Here is a 16,257-nt window from a genome sequence, read left to right as displayed (position 1 = left end):
GGATGGAAGAGATAAACTTCAGGAAGACAAAAGTTTTTGTACCGACACGACTGTAAACAGATTCTACTGTGCATGAATATTCAAAAAGAGAGCTTGGTTTTTAGATGCAAGCTTTTAAATCAGCCATAGTTACACACATATGTTCCATTGTTGCATCTCTGAACTTTCTGCCTTGAGGTACTGGATATAGATATTTTGCTAATGGATGCATGTTTGAAAACAGAAAAGAACATACAATGCTGTAATGCAAGCAAGTGTCTCTTCACCATATTGAGTTAAAGCAAAATACTGACTGTTATTTCCCTGTGCAACCTTTTTATAATAATAGAATCTTCTCTGAATAAAAAATATTATTCACGATACTATTTTTTTTCCTAGAATAAATAGTGGTGTGCTTTTAACACTGAAAAACAACATGCAGACATACAATACAAATGATTTTAAATTACTAAAACGATAATTGGCAGCATACATGATGATAGGAACATTTCTGCCAAGCCAACTGGAATGCATTCAGTTTAATAAAGGAAGCAAAAGGATGTATGAAAATAGTGAAAGCATTCTTAGCTAAGAATATCATCTGCTATTCTCTTTGTACAGTTAATTCAGCAAATTAACTGATTGTTTACTTTGTGTTTCCCAGACTTCTGAATGCCAAGTCCTTTCTTAAAGAAGGTTACTGTTAGAATACACAGAGATTCTGTGAATCAAACACAGCTTGATTTTTATCCTGTGTGCTGCAACTAGTTAAGAATTACTGTATGTTATAAGTGAAAAGCACTAAATATGTAAATTGCATTTTTCCTTTTGCTTTATGACAATTCAGAGAATTCTATTGGCTCCACACATAATCAAATACAAAGATAGCAGGCTGCAGACTGCAGAGCAGAGATAGCAAAAAAAAAAAAGAATCCATTTTGTCCTGTGTCAAGCTAACTATGTAATTTCAATCTACACAATTGCAGTCACGTATTTTGTGTGTGGCTCTGTGTGTCCATGAGGCTGTCTGTATATGGGGGCTAGCATACACACATGCATCTGCCTGAACTAGAATCTTTGTTTCTGATCCATTTGGAGGTGGTTATACTCACTATCAGTTAACTCCCATAGCCGTGGGGGCAGATCACTGAAGTATTCGTGGCTCAGAGCTGCCTGTGCTGACAATCTGTTCTTTGGGAAACACTGGAGTAGTTTGGAAGCTAGATCTTCTGCATGGTTCACACAGCTCAGCCTGAAACACAAACAAGAAGGTTCTTCTGGAAAACAGTGTAATTATTCTGTTTATAATTCCATCTCCAGTCAGCACAGTTGAAACACCAAGTTTTAAATAGCCAGGAGTGCTACCAGGAGAAGCGCTCGTTAGGTTAGGGATTTGATTAATCATTTCTGTATTGACAGCTCAAAATTCATACAAATTTTACAACTACAGAGCATATAATACACCATATCACATATGCCCTGCCTAGTATGCTAAAGCATCATGAGCAACAGCATCTTGAAAGCAACTGTTTTGATTCATCCATTTACATTTTACTGAGCACACTGACAAACTGAAAATTTACAGTGCTGGAAACAAATGCTTATTACCATCTGAACACATGAAATCCAAGCTTACAATAACAGCAATGTTCACACAACTTAAAGAAGTATAAAATTTTAAAATCCAGTGATGCTTAACATGCAACACATTCATCATGTTTTACAAAGACATTTGTCTTTCAGGAAGTACTGACTTCTTATTTGTTCATATATTCACATGGCAGGGAATTGACTTCTCATTAAGTGTTAATGCAATGCAAACATTAAATTTAAGTGAGTTATCTTCTCTAAGCTTCCTACAGAAACTGAGAAAACTTACTGTTTCACTGGGACCTAAATCCTTGGGAATATCATAAGAAAATATAATCTAAAAAGTAATAGACTTGAAGTGGAGACAGTAAAATGGTAATCATCAAGATGTGGCCTGGGTCTAGGAAGCTACAGCTGCCTCCTAAATTTCCATAGCCACCAAGCTTTTTGTAATATGCAGTCAAAAAACCACATGCTGAATCTTGTTGACACCATGTTGCTGTTATTACTAGGAAACTTCATAAATTCAACCATGTCTTTGTTCAGTAAAGATGTCTTACTGGGCAAATGCCAAATTCTATAAAAGGTTTTTTCAATGCACTGGTTTCTCAAAACCAGTAGGTAATAGACTGCAGTCCAAAATAACTCAGCCTTTGAAAAAGATTAAGTTTTCCTCTAAAATCAATAATCCTACAGCATGTTTCATGCAAATATTCATTTTTTTCAGCTCAAGCTGACTTTCCAGAAAAAAAATCAAGAAGATGGATTACGCAGCATTACTCTTTTATTGGGTTGACATGGCATGATTTATATGAAACAGTATAGGCACGGGTGAAAATTGTTTCTTCAACAAAGAACAGACAACACTGAAAACACTAAATAAATAAAAAAGATTACTACAGTGAGAAATTTAAGTTACAAATGTCATATACACAACCTTTTGTCCATGAAATCATCAGTGTGAAAAAACCCCTAATTTTAGATATTAATTTTAAATTAAAAAAAATAAAAGTCAAAAGAATCTATCCTAAATTATGTACTGGCATATGCATGATATGCTGATATCTGCAATCATTCAAAAAATGTGCCACTGGCTGTCATTTTAATTTCTAGCAACTGTATGCTAGATGGAAATTTGAATACTGTGCCTATCTGATCTCTGCTTGAGAACTGGCAGGATTTATGTCCAGAAAGTACCCAGGGAAGAATTGCTTAGGAGTGCTGACCACTTTAGGGTACTGTATCTCATCACTCATAATCTTACTGAATTCCCAGGATTAGATTTCAAAATTGCTATTTCAGGTTAAACAGATGATGAACTCCAGTGTGTCTGATGGGCACATCTTTTTCTGTTTGCATTTTCAGTTTGTGACAAAAGAAAAACACCTTGAATGAAAGACTCATTGCTCATAAATTGCATTTAAATTAGAATAATTCCAGACTATTTGAACTACCAGATTGTTGAAAATGTTCAGTAGACTTTTGTGACAATTACAGATAACTTCATTACAGAACACAGCAAGATATCAAGACAAAAGTTACTATTAACAAAGAAAAGGAGTGGCAAATATTCAAGGATAATTGGTATTCATACTTCTACACATTCAAAATTTCCATGGAATGGTGATTATATTGAATCTGTGAGCCCTGAGTCCTAATCCCCCCTGCACCAATGAATCGTTCAGAGATTGTGTCAAACCATTTCACCAATGTAAATTTTCCCTACAGAGGTAGCTGCAAGATTTTAGGAACTATAGTAAACCTGCTCTGTCTTGAATGAGAATTACTGTTAATTCAGAAAATGCAGTCACTTAAATAGTGAAATATTACCCTCCAATATAAGAATTACACCATTCCTTAGCTGATCCATACATATAGTGGAGATGCTAATTAGGTGAGGCAAAGCAAAGCCAAAGAAAATAACATTCAAACACTAACTTGCAGGTGAAATTTTGAATGCCATCTGCAGCTCCTTGAACAGAGTGATGCTGACATTTTGACTGCATTAATGGTCACCTTGGTATACTACCAAGATCTTTTTGCAAGAAATCCAGAAAAACTAATATAAACGGAACAGGTTTTGAATAGGAACAGTGTAGAAAGCCAGTCACCTTCCCAGTTTAGACAAAAAAAGATGTATATTTACTGAAATCAGTTGAGAAACCAAAGATAAACATCAAATAATCAGCACATTATATGTTTAATATAATAAAAACCCAACAAAATATCTAGGGCTGCAAAATAATCACATCAACTAATTAAATAATTATGAATAAATCAGTCACAATTAGTACCAGTTTTATAATTAATAAATAGAAAGACGACTAAATTCATAGCACGGTCTGCAAAAATATTTCAATCTGCTATTATTATTAGATCTATCTTCCCTGATCACCTTCCAAGTAGTGCTGGGGCTGTGAGGTTGGTGCTAGTTTTGTCAATGCTTTGAAGATTCCAGTTGCTACATTATTAGGATTATGTTTCCAAGCATTTATAGATTTCAAACTCAGAAGGGACCATAACGATCAAGTGTCACCTCTTGGGTAACACAGGCCAAAGATCATCTGAGTAACTCATGGATCAAATCACCACTTTCCCCTAGCTCAGCTGTATCTTTAAAGTTCTACATTAAAATTCTAATTTTGTTTATGGAGCTTTGCTCAACAATGAAAAAATTCTTCTCCAAAACTCATGTCTTCTGCAAAGGTCACTTCTGGAAATCAATGGCCACTACAAAAACCACATGGATGTGGGCTCCTGAGGTTGTCAGTATTAAAAACCAATGCCTTTATGGAATGCATGACTAATTTTGCTGCTTTGTTTAAAGACAAGCTATTCTTTACTTGTGAAAAATGTACTATATGATCATGTATTAAAGTTACATCTGCTACATCAGAATTGTTTAGAAAACCCTATTAAGAGCATAACCTCAGTGGTTGGAACATTGGAACGATTGCTTTGTTTCTCTCCTTTTTTCTTTTCCTTTTGCCAATATTCTCTTTAAAACATCCTCCTTAAAACACTAACAATTTGTCTGATTTAAGTTTGAAACCTGATTCCTCAATAGAGACAAAGGCTAAATTTTCTGATGGGGCGCAGTAGTTAAATACCTAATACAGAAGTTAACAAAAAGAACTGGAGAGAAAAAAAGATTTCATTTTTAAATACACCTCTTTCAGTACGAGACAGGATGGAATTTCATACAATATGGCTTTGTGTCTAAAACATAATAGCATGTTTTGTCTCACAGCAGTTGGGCCATATAGGAACTTGGCATGCATGATATGGCAAGTCTCAATATTCACGCTTCACTTACTGTCACACTAATCACTGAGGAATAGTTACTAGCCATGACAGCATACATACTTTCAGAAAATGTGGTGTACAGCAGAATACAGAGAAACCTTTGGCAATGAGCATTAAATAATATGTAGATATTAGAAAATATTAGATTTGAGAAATACTGGGAATATTTTTACACACCTACTCTGATGACATTTGTGAAACACATTGATTTTCAGTTTAATCCCAAATGCTATATACAGCCTTAGCTCAAGAAAAACAAACACCATATGAACCCGTCTTACTTGAAATATATATGAATCTGACTAGACTTGAGCAGTTGTAAATCTCATTGGATTACAAGAATTTGATTTAATTTCAGAAAACAGGCTTAAATGTCTTTCTACTGCAGAGGAAGGTCAGTATTTGGTCAAGCAGAACATGACTAAGATCACTGAAGTTTGGTTTAAGCTCTTAAGAAAAAAAAAGTTTGGGGCATGTGCAGTGAACTTCTGAACTTGGGGTGATTTGCTTTTAAATGCAATGAAGAAGGCAGTTCAAATTCACATTAATAATTAAGACAAATGGGCATTAAAACAAATGGAGATAATAAGCTGTCTATATGCTCCTAGCAGCATGAGGTAAATACTTCCCAAAGCAAAAATCATTTACTGTGCACATTTTCCATGTGAAGATATGATTCTTGCAGTGTATCATTAATTCATTTCTCAACTGGCATTTATAGCATGGCCTAGAGGAGTGAGACACCTAGTTCCCTTTGGAAATTTCAGCTTTCTTTATTCTAAGCAAACTCCTGCAACCTGAAGTGCTGAAAGACAAAACCACAGTTAACCCGAACAATCACACCATTTAGCAAAGCTTAAAGTTTAATGGTATGAAGAGAAGTAACAAATTGGTGTGAATCAGGCAGGGCAGGCGGCAGCGCTCACAGCTCATCTCACAGAGGATGCTCTGGTCCCTCAATGACAGAGCTCCCTGTGCTAGCTCACCTCCCAAGGCCCTGCCACAGTGGTTGTATGGGGACATTTTCACCCAAGGCTGCTTGAGGACAGCAGCCTTTTGCCCTCATGCCAGGCTCTAGCCTCTCCTGAGCTCTGCACACAACTGTACAACACCGTGCATTGCAGTTCATACTTTGCAAATGCATTGTCCTCTAGCAGCTGATACAGAAATGCCCACGTGTGCCTTGACAGCTTATACCTCTGAATCTCCACGTGATCCTGCAGCAGCAGCAGCTATGTGAAACACGAATCAGAGCAGGGCCTACCCGAGCAGCATTTCCTCTTTAGGAGCTCCAGCAGCCTTTCTGTTGTTGCCATCATGCAGAGAACACCCACTGTCTTCAAAGAGCCGCCGTGCCAGCTCCAGCGTGCAGGAGCCGCTTCCCGAACGGGCCCCGTGCCTCCACGGAGCTCTGGAGGGTTTATTTAGCCATCAAGAAACCACCACAACAACTGAACTCAAGTTTTGATGCCAGGCTTTTAGCTTTTGATACAGATGAAGGCATAAAGGAGTATATCAAGATGAGAATAGAACAGAGCAAAGATGTTACCATTTTTTCAGTGTTTTACACAAAGGGTATTGAGGACTTAAACTGATGAACAAAGTAAGACAAAATCATTTGAAGCCTCACTCAAGCAGTGTTTTACTTGTTGCTGATCAATCACAAAATGCAGAATTTGCTCTACAGCACAATACAGAGGTACCTCAAGCCAAACTACAGAGTAAATAATACAATCACACAGAGCCAGTGTGACATGTCACTGTTGGGACGGTACCCCACACCTGCATGGGGCTGCCGACAGCAGTCCTGGGTTGTGCACTCTCCCTAGAAAAGACATGTCGCCAAAGACCCAATGCCCCTCTTGCTCTTCCCAAATTGAGATGTTGGCAAGAGTTTAGACTCAGAAACACTGAGCTCTCTAGACATACAGGACGGGAAAATCCAGTCTCCAGACTCCCTTGGCCATCACTTTAATTGTACAATCAGCACCTGAATAGAATCAAGATTGTCACATGAGCACAATGACTCGCTCTTGGATGAGCTAGGCTGGGACAAAGCCTGCACTGGCTCTAACATGTGTAACATGGCTAAACTGCTCCCAGTGTCTGTCCTTGCTCTGCGCTCCTGCACAACACTGCATGCCACAGTCTTCAGGCCACTGTGATTTCCCTGTGGTGTATGATATGATCTCTTTGGAAATTTAAAAATTAGTTTGATCCCCTTTAATTATATTACCATATTACAGGCATCAAAAGTCTTATCCACTGAAGTACTGAAAAGGTGGTCAAAATATTTATTACTACAATAAAAGCCATGACAACCAATGATAAGTATTCACTGATATGGAACATAAAATAAGTGTCAGTGTTGATTCCTTGGCATTGCTGTTAATGCTGACGTAGCAGAGGTCAGAGCTTTCCCCATTTGGAAAGTTGTGGAGGGAAGTTCATTCAGTGCATTCCAGGAAGGTAATGAGAACCCTGGCCTGTCTGAACGAATTCTCATTTGACATTTGCCCAGATGCCATGAGTCGGAAAGCAGCCAAGATGCTGCAATAGCATTTCAGGCAAAAAGGCAAACGTAACAAATGAAGGTTCTAACAATATAGCCAACTAGGTTTTCTATTTTGATTAATATAGATTTAGCCCTAGGTAAATAATGGCATATACTTGGTAATTTTTTAAAAGAATCTACTGACCCAGTAGGTAAACCAAAATTACAGTTGCAGCTCCTGAACTCCTCAGAACAGAAAATTAAGAAGCTTAAACTGCTCATGAGTCAGATTAGGTTTCAGAGACTCAGTTTGGTCACACCTAAGTTAGACGATGAAGTGATTCAACCTCTGAAGGCAATTCACTTTTGACAATAGCCATTATACGCATTTAGAACTTGATTATTTGTGTCATCACCTAGTGCAACTCAAGACAAAACCTTAGATGAGTCTATTTCTCTCTGACTCTTTTGCACTAGATTTGGTGTGTTTTAGTGTCTGTTTCAGATGTATTTCTGTATTTCTTTAAAACAATGATGCTTGTGATTTCCAGCTTGGTTGGTCTGCTTCATAGAGGAAGCAGAACATTATCACCATTACAGAACACACCCCTTTTAAAAACTGATTTTGGTTGATTTGATGTTTAAAAGCTATGCTGATGGAGAACCAGCCAATGTACAACAGACCTAAACGTATCCTGAATTCTGTGAGAGCTACCTGGGCTAGCTCTTGCTCTGATGCCTCAGAATAAATATGCTGAGCTATGAAACCTTCCATAGAAACTCAGCACCAACTATTGAGAGCTTTGGGTGGGAAGATTGCTTATACTGTTCATTGATAATATTGCAGATATTTTTCCTACTTGTTTCTTCCAATTCTGACACAGAGTCAGGTTACAAGGTTTACATTTGATGCTCATCATCTTTTTGCCAGAACAACATATGCTGGAGTATCAAATGAAGCAAGAAGTATGGAGTCTACATGGAAGACACTAAAGAGAAGAAGAGTTTAAATAAACAGCAAACATACAATGTATGTGCAGTGATAACATACCCTAAGCTATTGAGAATGTGGTGTTGTGTGATATGATCACAAAACTTTCTTAATTCCTAGGAATTCTGGCATTGTACAGCCTAGGCAGCATGATTTCTGGGTACAGTGTTTTGCAACTGTTTAAAATCAGAACTAAGTAATGAAACTAAAAGAAGACTACCTTAAGTAATTGACATTATTTCATTCAGTTTCTCTTAGATACAGGTATTTCCCATAAAAAGTACTTCCTAAGAAATTTTAATTAGAACATGCCTTACTATTTTGTCCCAGAAAGAATTTAGCAATTACTTCTTTTTGATTTTACATGGCATCACCAATCAACTGTTTTAATTCTGCCAGCATCCCAATTAAGCCAGTATTAAAGATACTAATTATGGAAGACATAGTACATTACTTGCACCACAACAGACCACTACTGAATATGCCAGATTCATAGATTACTGGTAGATCTTTGCTGAAAGTGCAATTAATGAAGAAAAACAACACAGTGGTGACATCTAGTCAGAAGCTTTTGATTATTCTGAAATTCGTTAAAGGGCATGAATCTTCTGATCAAGGTGAATGTTTTTTAAAGGCTGTCTGTGTGCACCTCAGAAAGCTGAACAGAGTAACCTCAGAAAATAAACAGAGCTAAAAATAATTACTAACACCTCAATCATTTTATGAGCTATTATTTCACCAGAAAATGGAGAAAATATAACTTTAATCCTGAACAAAACTCTTCAAGGTTTATGTTCTCTATAAACCTTTCAGTGAGAACTGAAAATATAAGTTAGTAATGCAGTAAATGCCCTAACAAATATATCAGATTTTTCACTTAATGCTTTTTACAGGCTTAAACCAAACTGAGTGAAAGAAAATCACCTTTTACAGCCTGACTCTTAAAGGAAGAATGCCTTTCTGTTATGCTTTTTAAAATAAGGCATGGTGAATTTATATCATCTTCAGTGAATCTTGGGGCATGATAAAAGGAAGAAAAATATAGCAGTGGAGTTAACATTCCATAGTATTCTTTCTTCACATATTTATTTCCTCACTGGCTGGACACAGGTAAAAAAAAAAAAAGAAAAAAAAAAGGAGGGAATATGCCCCCACCCCCCAACACAGAAACAGCTGAATTAAACCTTTGGCACACAATGCAGTCAAAGCTCTGTGTTTTTCCTCATGCCACCTTTGACAACCTGAATTGCTTCTCTCCAAATAAATCCATGCAAAAGATATTCTGAAGAAAAAGAAAAAAACCCAAGCTCTGATTTTCAAATTTGTCAACTGGGTGCACTCATTAGGGAAGTAAACAAAGTCTTCCTTATTTTCCCTTTTCCAGCTGTCTTCCTGGACCTATTACCTTTAGAAAACAAACAAAGACAGAACTAAGTGCTAGTAAATAAATATTAATACTGCTCTATGAATCTCTACCCTTTTGTCTGATATTTTATCGTCTTGGGTTTAAGAAGTTTTAATTTCATTCTCATGTAAATAGGAACTGGTTTGTTTGCTCAGTACTTCAACAAGAATTTGCTAAAAGGTTGCAGCATGCAGGCAGTGCCCTGAGAAGGGTGACCTTCCTTTAGTCAGTGAAGCCAAAGATCATTTATCAGAGTTAACCTACAAATCTGTCTTGCTGGGGCCTCAGATCCATCAACCACTTGGAAGCAGCTACTTGCCCTGTCCTCCCACTGCTGCCTAAAACATTGCATGGGTCTGATCTTTTCTATTACTGTATACCTCTCAGCTAATAAAATATATTTTTGTGGCTATGGAACTAACAGGAGTACTTTGTATTTATTTATACAGCTCATTAAAGGCGAAGAGAGATTTGGAGGCAGAGAGAATGCCCCAAGCCTGGAAAGCTCAGGAAGACAGACCCCAGGCACATGCATGTATTTAACTTTATGCAGATGAGTTGCCTGGCTGAACCCAACAAGACTGAGCAATTATGTAAAAGCAGGCATCCTGGTCTTTTTGCAACCATGCTCCTAAGCTAAGGCACGAGAGGGAAATGATGAAGGACTAGTAAATACTGAGAGGAAGAGACTGAAATGGTGGTAATGAGGGCATATGGGCAATATAGTCTAGCTATGCAGTCAAGAACACTTAATTAGGTATTATTATGTCTGTATTTGGGCAGACTTGCATCTCATAGAGCTAGCTGCAGCTCCCTGACCCTCGGGCACTTGGTTCAGGTGGCACAGGGTGGGACACCATCTTCACACCAGCACTGCGGTGTAGAAAGCGCCGTTCCTCCTCCAGAGCCACTCTCTTGATCTAGCACACCACTTTCTCTTTACATTAATGCAGACAGAAACTTTCTAAAGTGAACTTTAGGTCCTCTTTGAGTAGGGAGAACCAGTCAGGCTGAAAATCCAGCGTCGGACACCAAAGCAGTAAAACTTGTTAAGAGACAAATATGCTTGTGTTAACGTATGAACTTGACTTTGAACTTGAAAAGGGGGAAAAAAACCTCTAGGTTTCTTATGCAGGGACCACCATGAAAGCAGAAAACAGTGATCTCTCCAGTACTCAATTTGGAGACTATGTAACATTATTTTGATTTTTTTTTTTTTAAGGGGAACATTACATATCCACACTTACGTGTATTGAAATGTCCTTCTAAAGAGTTGCATGAATTTAACATATGTGTTTCTGTTTTTTATCCATAAACATCTTGGAGGTGAATCATCAAGTCACAAACTCCATCTATTTTAGTCACCAATTACTGAAATACATGGATCTGAAGTGCCTGTACTTATATATAGTATATACTTATATATAGTAGTGCTGATACTCAGAAATTGGCTTGCAGTAGGGAAGAACTCAACCCTGAACTATTTTTGCAAATCCTATCCTGTCAAAGCATCATGAAAGAGAGACAGCTAAGCAGGGAGTTACTGCTATTTAGGCATAAATCAGCATAGGTGATTTAAGAGCCAAAATCAAAATTTTTATCTATAAAAGTGACCACTAAAGGTCAGATTTCCCAAAGAGCCAGCTATCACTAAAAATTGACTGCCAGCAGAGCTTGGGCCACTTCTAACAATGAAAAAAAGCAAGTGGATTCTCAAAAGATATTGCACACATGGAATTGTGGAATCCATGAAACTGTGGTCATGTGTGCTGTCACTGAACTGGATGGGCAGGTAAATAAACATCTGGGTATCATTTTAGGGTGTTAAAAGAATATTAAGCTTTTGCAAAAGCAGGTATTTGAGGCTGACAAGTCCTAGCAGATTCTAAACTGAGAACAAGAAGCCTGGAGTCAAGGACCACAAACAACTGATAAATTCACTATCTGGGCATAAGCCCATCTGATTCCCAGAAAGGAAAGCAGCAGTTTTAAGTCTGCCTGAACTATCTAGGGGACATGAGAAGGCTTAAATATGAGAAAGAGATCACTGACATAAAAACAGGGAACAGGAGCTTTGTGAAGAAAGAGAGGAAGAGGCAAAATTATGGAGGATTTTGAAAAGGATAAGAAGGGGCTCAAAAATAATGGAGTAAACCAGCCAGTGTTGGGAAGAGAATTAAACAATACACAAAAAAACCAAAATTGAATTTACTGGTTGCTTGTTATGTGATCTGAATAAGGATGTTGATCAGCAGAGGATGTGAGAAGTCTATTATGATAATCAAGATCAGAATGATAAAGTTGGTTGGGAAGACAAGAAAGTATCTTGGAAAAGCTGGAAAGAAAAAAAAAGGTCAAATGTATATATCATTCTGGATGCATAGTTTGGGGATATTTCTTATTTTTCTTTTCCTAAGACTTTAGGCTTAAGTGACAAAGAATCCTAGCAGAACAGTGCAAGCAGGGAGCTTCACCAGGAATACGTTCAGGTGGGCACAGAAAATAGTAGGAATCTCTCTGCTGAAGCCTTATTGTTGAATTGAATTCACAGGGCCAGTCAAAGAGCCTGACTGCTCAGCTCCTGAGTGTCCACATTGCCCCTGGATCACTTAGCCCATGTCAGCAGCATGCTCCAAACTCATTCCTGGACCCATGCCAGGGACCATTCCCAAAATGCAGCAGGTTCTGTGCTCCTACAAGCAAGGTATGCCATATATTACACTAGAACACAATTCCTATGGTCTGCAACACGTGTGTTACTTTATTCTGGAAATTTTGATTTAAAAACCTGAGGCTGAACTACCCCAAAGCAATAACTGCACCTGCAGCTGCATGGGGACCACATCAAGCCCACAGGGGATGCAGGCCCCAGTGCTGCTCAGCACAGCTGCAGCCAAGGTCTCTCACATGGCCTCGGGGCCAGCTGACAGTCCCTGGCTCTGCTTTAGTTTGCAGCACAGACATGGGCTGTAGCTGACAGAAAAATGATATTCACCAAACGCTGTCTGTCAACATCTCAGGAAAATTCATGCCCTCATGGTTGCCGAATAAAGCTTGACTCAAGGGCACTGTAAGGATCAAATATGAAAGAAATAAAAGGAATGTAACAGCATTCTGCAAAAGTCATAATGCTGCAGGAAGGCCAATAATGATCCACAGCATGATTTTTTTTATGTCAGGGTGGTGAAATTAGTTTGGGGCACGCTAACATTATATAGTAATAAATAGAACTTTAAAACTGCCATAAAATTAAACCAAAGAAGGCAACACAAAAGTGATGGTCCATTCTCAACATGCAATGATGTCTGAGTGAAAAGCATAAATTTAACCTGCTTTTACAAGATTTCCTTACCAGAGACCATGGATAACCAAATATCCATACCACACATATCCAAACAGTATCAATCTTTTAAAACTACTCTGTATTTCCAAACAATAGGGACACAAAAGCAAACAATGCATTTATAAGAATGTGACAGAAGTAAAAATTTTACTTTTTCAATTTAAACTCTTCGCAGTAGGATTCTGAGTTTATAAATCCAACATGAAAAATTAAGTCCTTTATTCATTTGTATTTTCAGCCTCCTATTGCAGCAGTGATCATAAAACAAACACAGCTGGCATCTTTATTATTTTATTCACTGAAGGATTTAGCTGGACAAACATCACAAAGATGGTGCCTGTTTTCATTGAATTTATGATCAAATATGCTCCAGCATAAGATCAACTCTGTTACATCAATTATTATGAGATGTGAATAATTTAACAGAAAGTTGTCTATTTGTAAATCAGATCTTAGGGATAGAAATTCAGCTGAGGTAGCAGCCAGTGGATATACACAGTATTACAGAATTTAAAAGGATGCCAGCCATTTGTGAGTTACATTTAGTGATAAACATTGTCATTTGTATTTTGCTATCTAGTGAGCTGCTAATTCAGGAAAAAATATTTCAAAATTTTATTTTAAACTTTAATTAAATTCATCTTTATTAGAGGACAATTTAACTTTACTGATGCTTTTCAAAATTACAGAATATATTTCCTATAAAGACCTAATTAAAAACAATAAACAAACTACCATCAACATCATATTTTGGGTTTTTTTTCCATAGATTTTCACCAGAGTGTGTTGTTCAGCCTAATGCCAGGAGAGCTATAATAATTTTAACGCAGAATGTGTGCCTTAGGATATGGGATTGACTCAGTGCCTGCAAGAAAAAGGTCAGTTCCCTTTGGAACCACTTGCCTCTCTGCCCTGCAGCAATGGCAGGTGCACCAGCCCTGTGCTGGGGCTCGTTATTCACAGTGTGCTGCTGCAGACACACAATCCAACCTCTCTGGTTCAATGCAGCAGCAGGCTGAGAGTCTCCATCTCCCCATTCTGACACGGGTCAAGCAGGCACTGAACACATATACATGATGACCTCCTTGCAGCCAGCGTCTTTCACAAACTCCCAAACAATAGCTCAAAAAAATTTTAGCTAGTTTCATTTAAAGAAATCACTAAAATATTAAACTGTTTGGCTAGCAAATAACTTAAAGTTATGAAAAAATCACTGTTTTCACCAGTTTCCTACAGTGATATGTGTTTCTGTGACACTAATAAAAAAAAAAAGGAAAACCTGCATGAAAAAGCAAAAATTCTCATTTCTCTGTACTATATGGCAGGCAAGATGTCAGAAATCTTTAGGCAGATACACGAGGCAACACACCCAAAAATGCAGGAAAGGAAGTGATTAAGATTTTCTTGAATGAATTTTGAGAGACAGTTGGAGGAGATGTTCATGAATGGCAATACCTGAATACCAGTGATCTTGCCATGGAAAATGTGGTGGTCAAAATAACACTAAAAACCCTACATGAAATCCTCATAAAAATCAGTATTTGCCTAAGGCAAAGATAGTTTATGATGTTTACATCACGGCAGAAGTCTTAACTATTGTCGTAAGTCTCTGGCTGGCAACAGAGATGAACACCATGAGTTCTGAGATTGGCTTAAACCATCTGCAGGGGTGACAAAACCCAGGAACATTATTCATATTTTTATACTTACTGCCTGCCTGCATCATCTCTCGAAATTATCTATGTTTCTGAGATCCTAAGATGAGAATCAAAGGAACTGTTCAGATAAAGAACAATTATCTGTAATACAGAACAAACAGCAGAGGATAATATCAAGCCACATAATCCAAGAGCAGTTGCTTAGCACTAAGCACTTTTGAATGCCAACCCAGTTCTCAAGTTGCCTATCATTTTCACTCTCCTTTTGGAAAAATCTTGCCTTTAATGGCTACATGCAAATAATGAGGGAGCCAGCAGCAAGGTCTACTTTATTTATATGACTACTTCCACAGTATGTCTTTAATTCCTTATACAAATGTTTTCAAAACATATCTCAGAGACTCAATTTTGTCAGCAATGTCACTATCTGGAGAAGAGAGATTTCAGCAGATAAACCAACAGCACAGAACTCAAGCAAGAGGGTACAATTCAGAATGTGACGATATAATGATGCCTGGTGCCTCTGATCAGAAAGTATTAGACCTCAAACCAAGAAATAAACACAGACACCATGGCAGCATATGAGTAACAGACTACCAAAAACATAATTCTGAGAAATTAATAAAACATTGGCATGTAGAAATGCAAGGAGAAAGAACAACTGGAAACATCTGAAGAGCTTATCAGAAAGTACTCAAAAACACTAATGAAGAACATACATTGGAAAAAAAGTCATACCTGGAAACACCAAATAAACATGTCTATCTGATATATGTCTCAATATCCAAAGGAATTCTTAAGGAATTAGTGAGGATAGCAAACAAATGTAAGGCATCCTTTAAAAGTCTTTCCAGGAATTCTACACAAGAATAGCCAGTTTTCTTTCCTTATTTCTCTTCATAGGCTTACTACTATAGATATGCTACTGTAACATTATCTAATTTTGCTCTGCATTCTAAAGTATGGTACTAGACTTCAAAAAAAAATACAAATAAATGCTCATACTTCCGTTTTCAAATAAGAGAAGTTTGGCAAATATTTGTTGGACACTGACACACAATATAGAAGGAAAGTACAGACAACAGAAACAAAAGAAAATATGGACACAAAATTAGACTTCAGAGGAAACAAAACAAAATGGCAATCAAAAGAAGAGGTGACTAATGAATTAGACATCATATAAATTATTTTTTTAAAGTGGACTTGATAATCGGTGGAACACAACAACAAAACATAATGTTTGATGCAATTTCTATTAAAAAATCTTGCTCTGTGGACAAACTCCGAAGACCTCGGATGTGACACACTATCTCAAGCACTGAAAACTGGCTGCCAGACCATAAGCAAAGGGTAATGATGAGTGGCAATGTGCTGAGTTGGAAGGGAAGTGTCCAGCTGTGTGCCAGAGGGATTAGCGTTAGTCACAGTTTTATTTAACATCTTTATTAATGACCTGGACTAAGGGATACCCTGCATACTGAATCAACTCCT

The 16,257-nt window shown here is 37.5% G+C and overlaps 1 protein-coding gene across 9 annotated transcripts in view; it reads right to left on the bottom strand.

Moving 5' to 3' along the window:
* The window catches only part of CDK14 (cyclin dependent kinase 14), a 343,783-nt gene that overhangs the window by 99,769 nt on the left and 227,757 nt on the right, over nucleotides 1-16,257 (bottom strand). For all 9 annotated transcript variants that reach the window (XR_012579124.1, XM_026795414.2, XM_026795418.2 and 6 more), the window contains one exon: nucleotides 1,092-1,231. Coding sequence is in view for 8 of the 9 variants with exons in the window: in XM_026795414.2 (XP_026651215.1) it covers nucleotides 1,092-1,231 (140 nt within the window). In the remaining variant the exon portion in view is untranslated. The remainder of the gene's footprint in view (nucleotides 1-1,091; nucleotides 1,232-16,257) is intronic.

This window comes from Zonotrichia albicollis, chromosome 1, assembly GCF_047830755.1.
Source record: "Zonotrichia albicollis isolate bZonAlb1 chromosome 1, bZonAlb1.hap1, whole genome shotgun sequence".
NCBI classification, from domain to species: domain Eukaryota; kingdom Metazoa; phylum Chordata; class Aves; order Passeriformes; family Passerellidae; genus Zonotrichia; species Zonotrichia albicollis.
The sequence above is the reverse complement of the archived record's forward strand: the minus strand, read 5'-3'. Positions and strand labels throughout refer to the sequence as shown.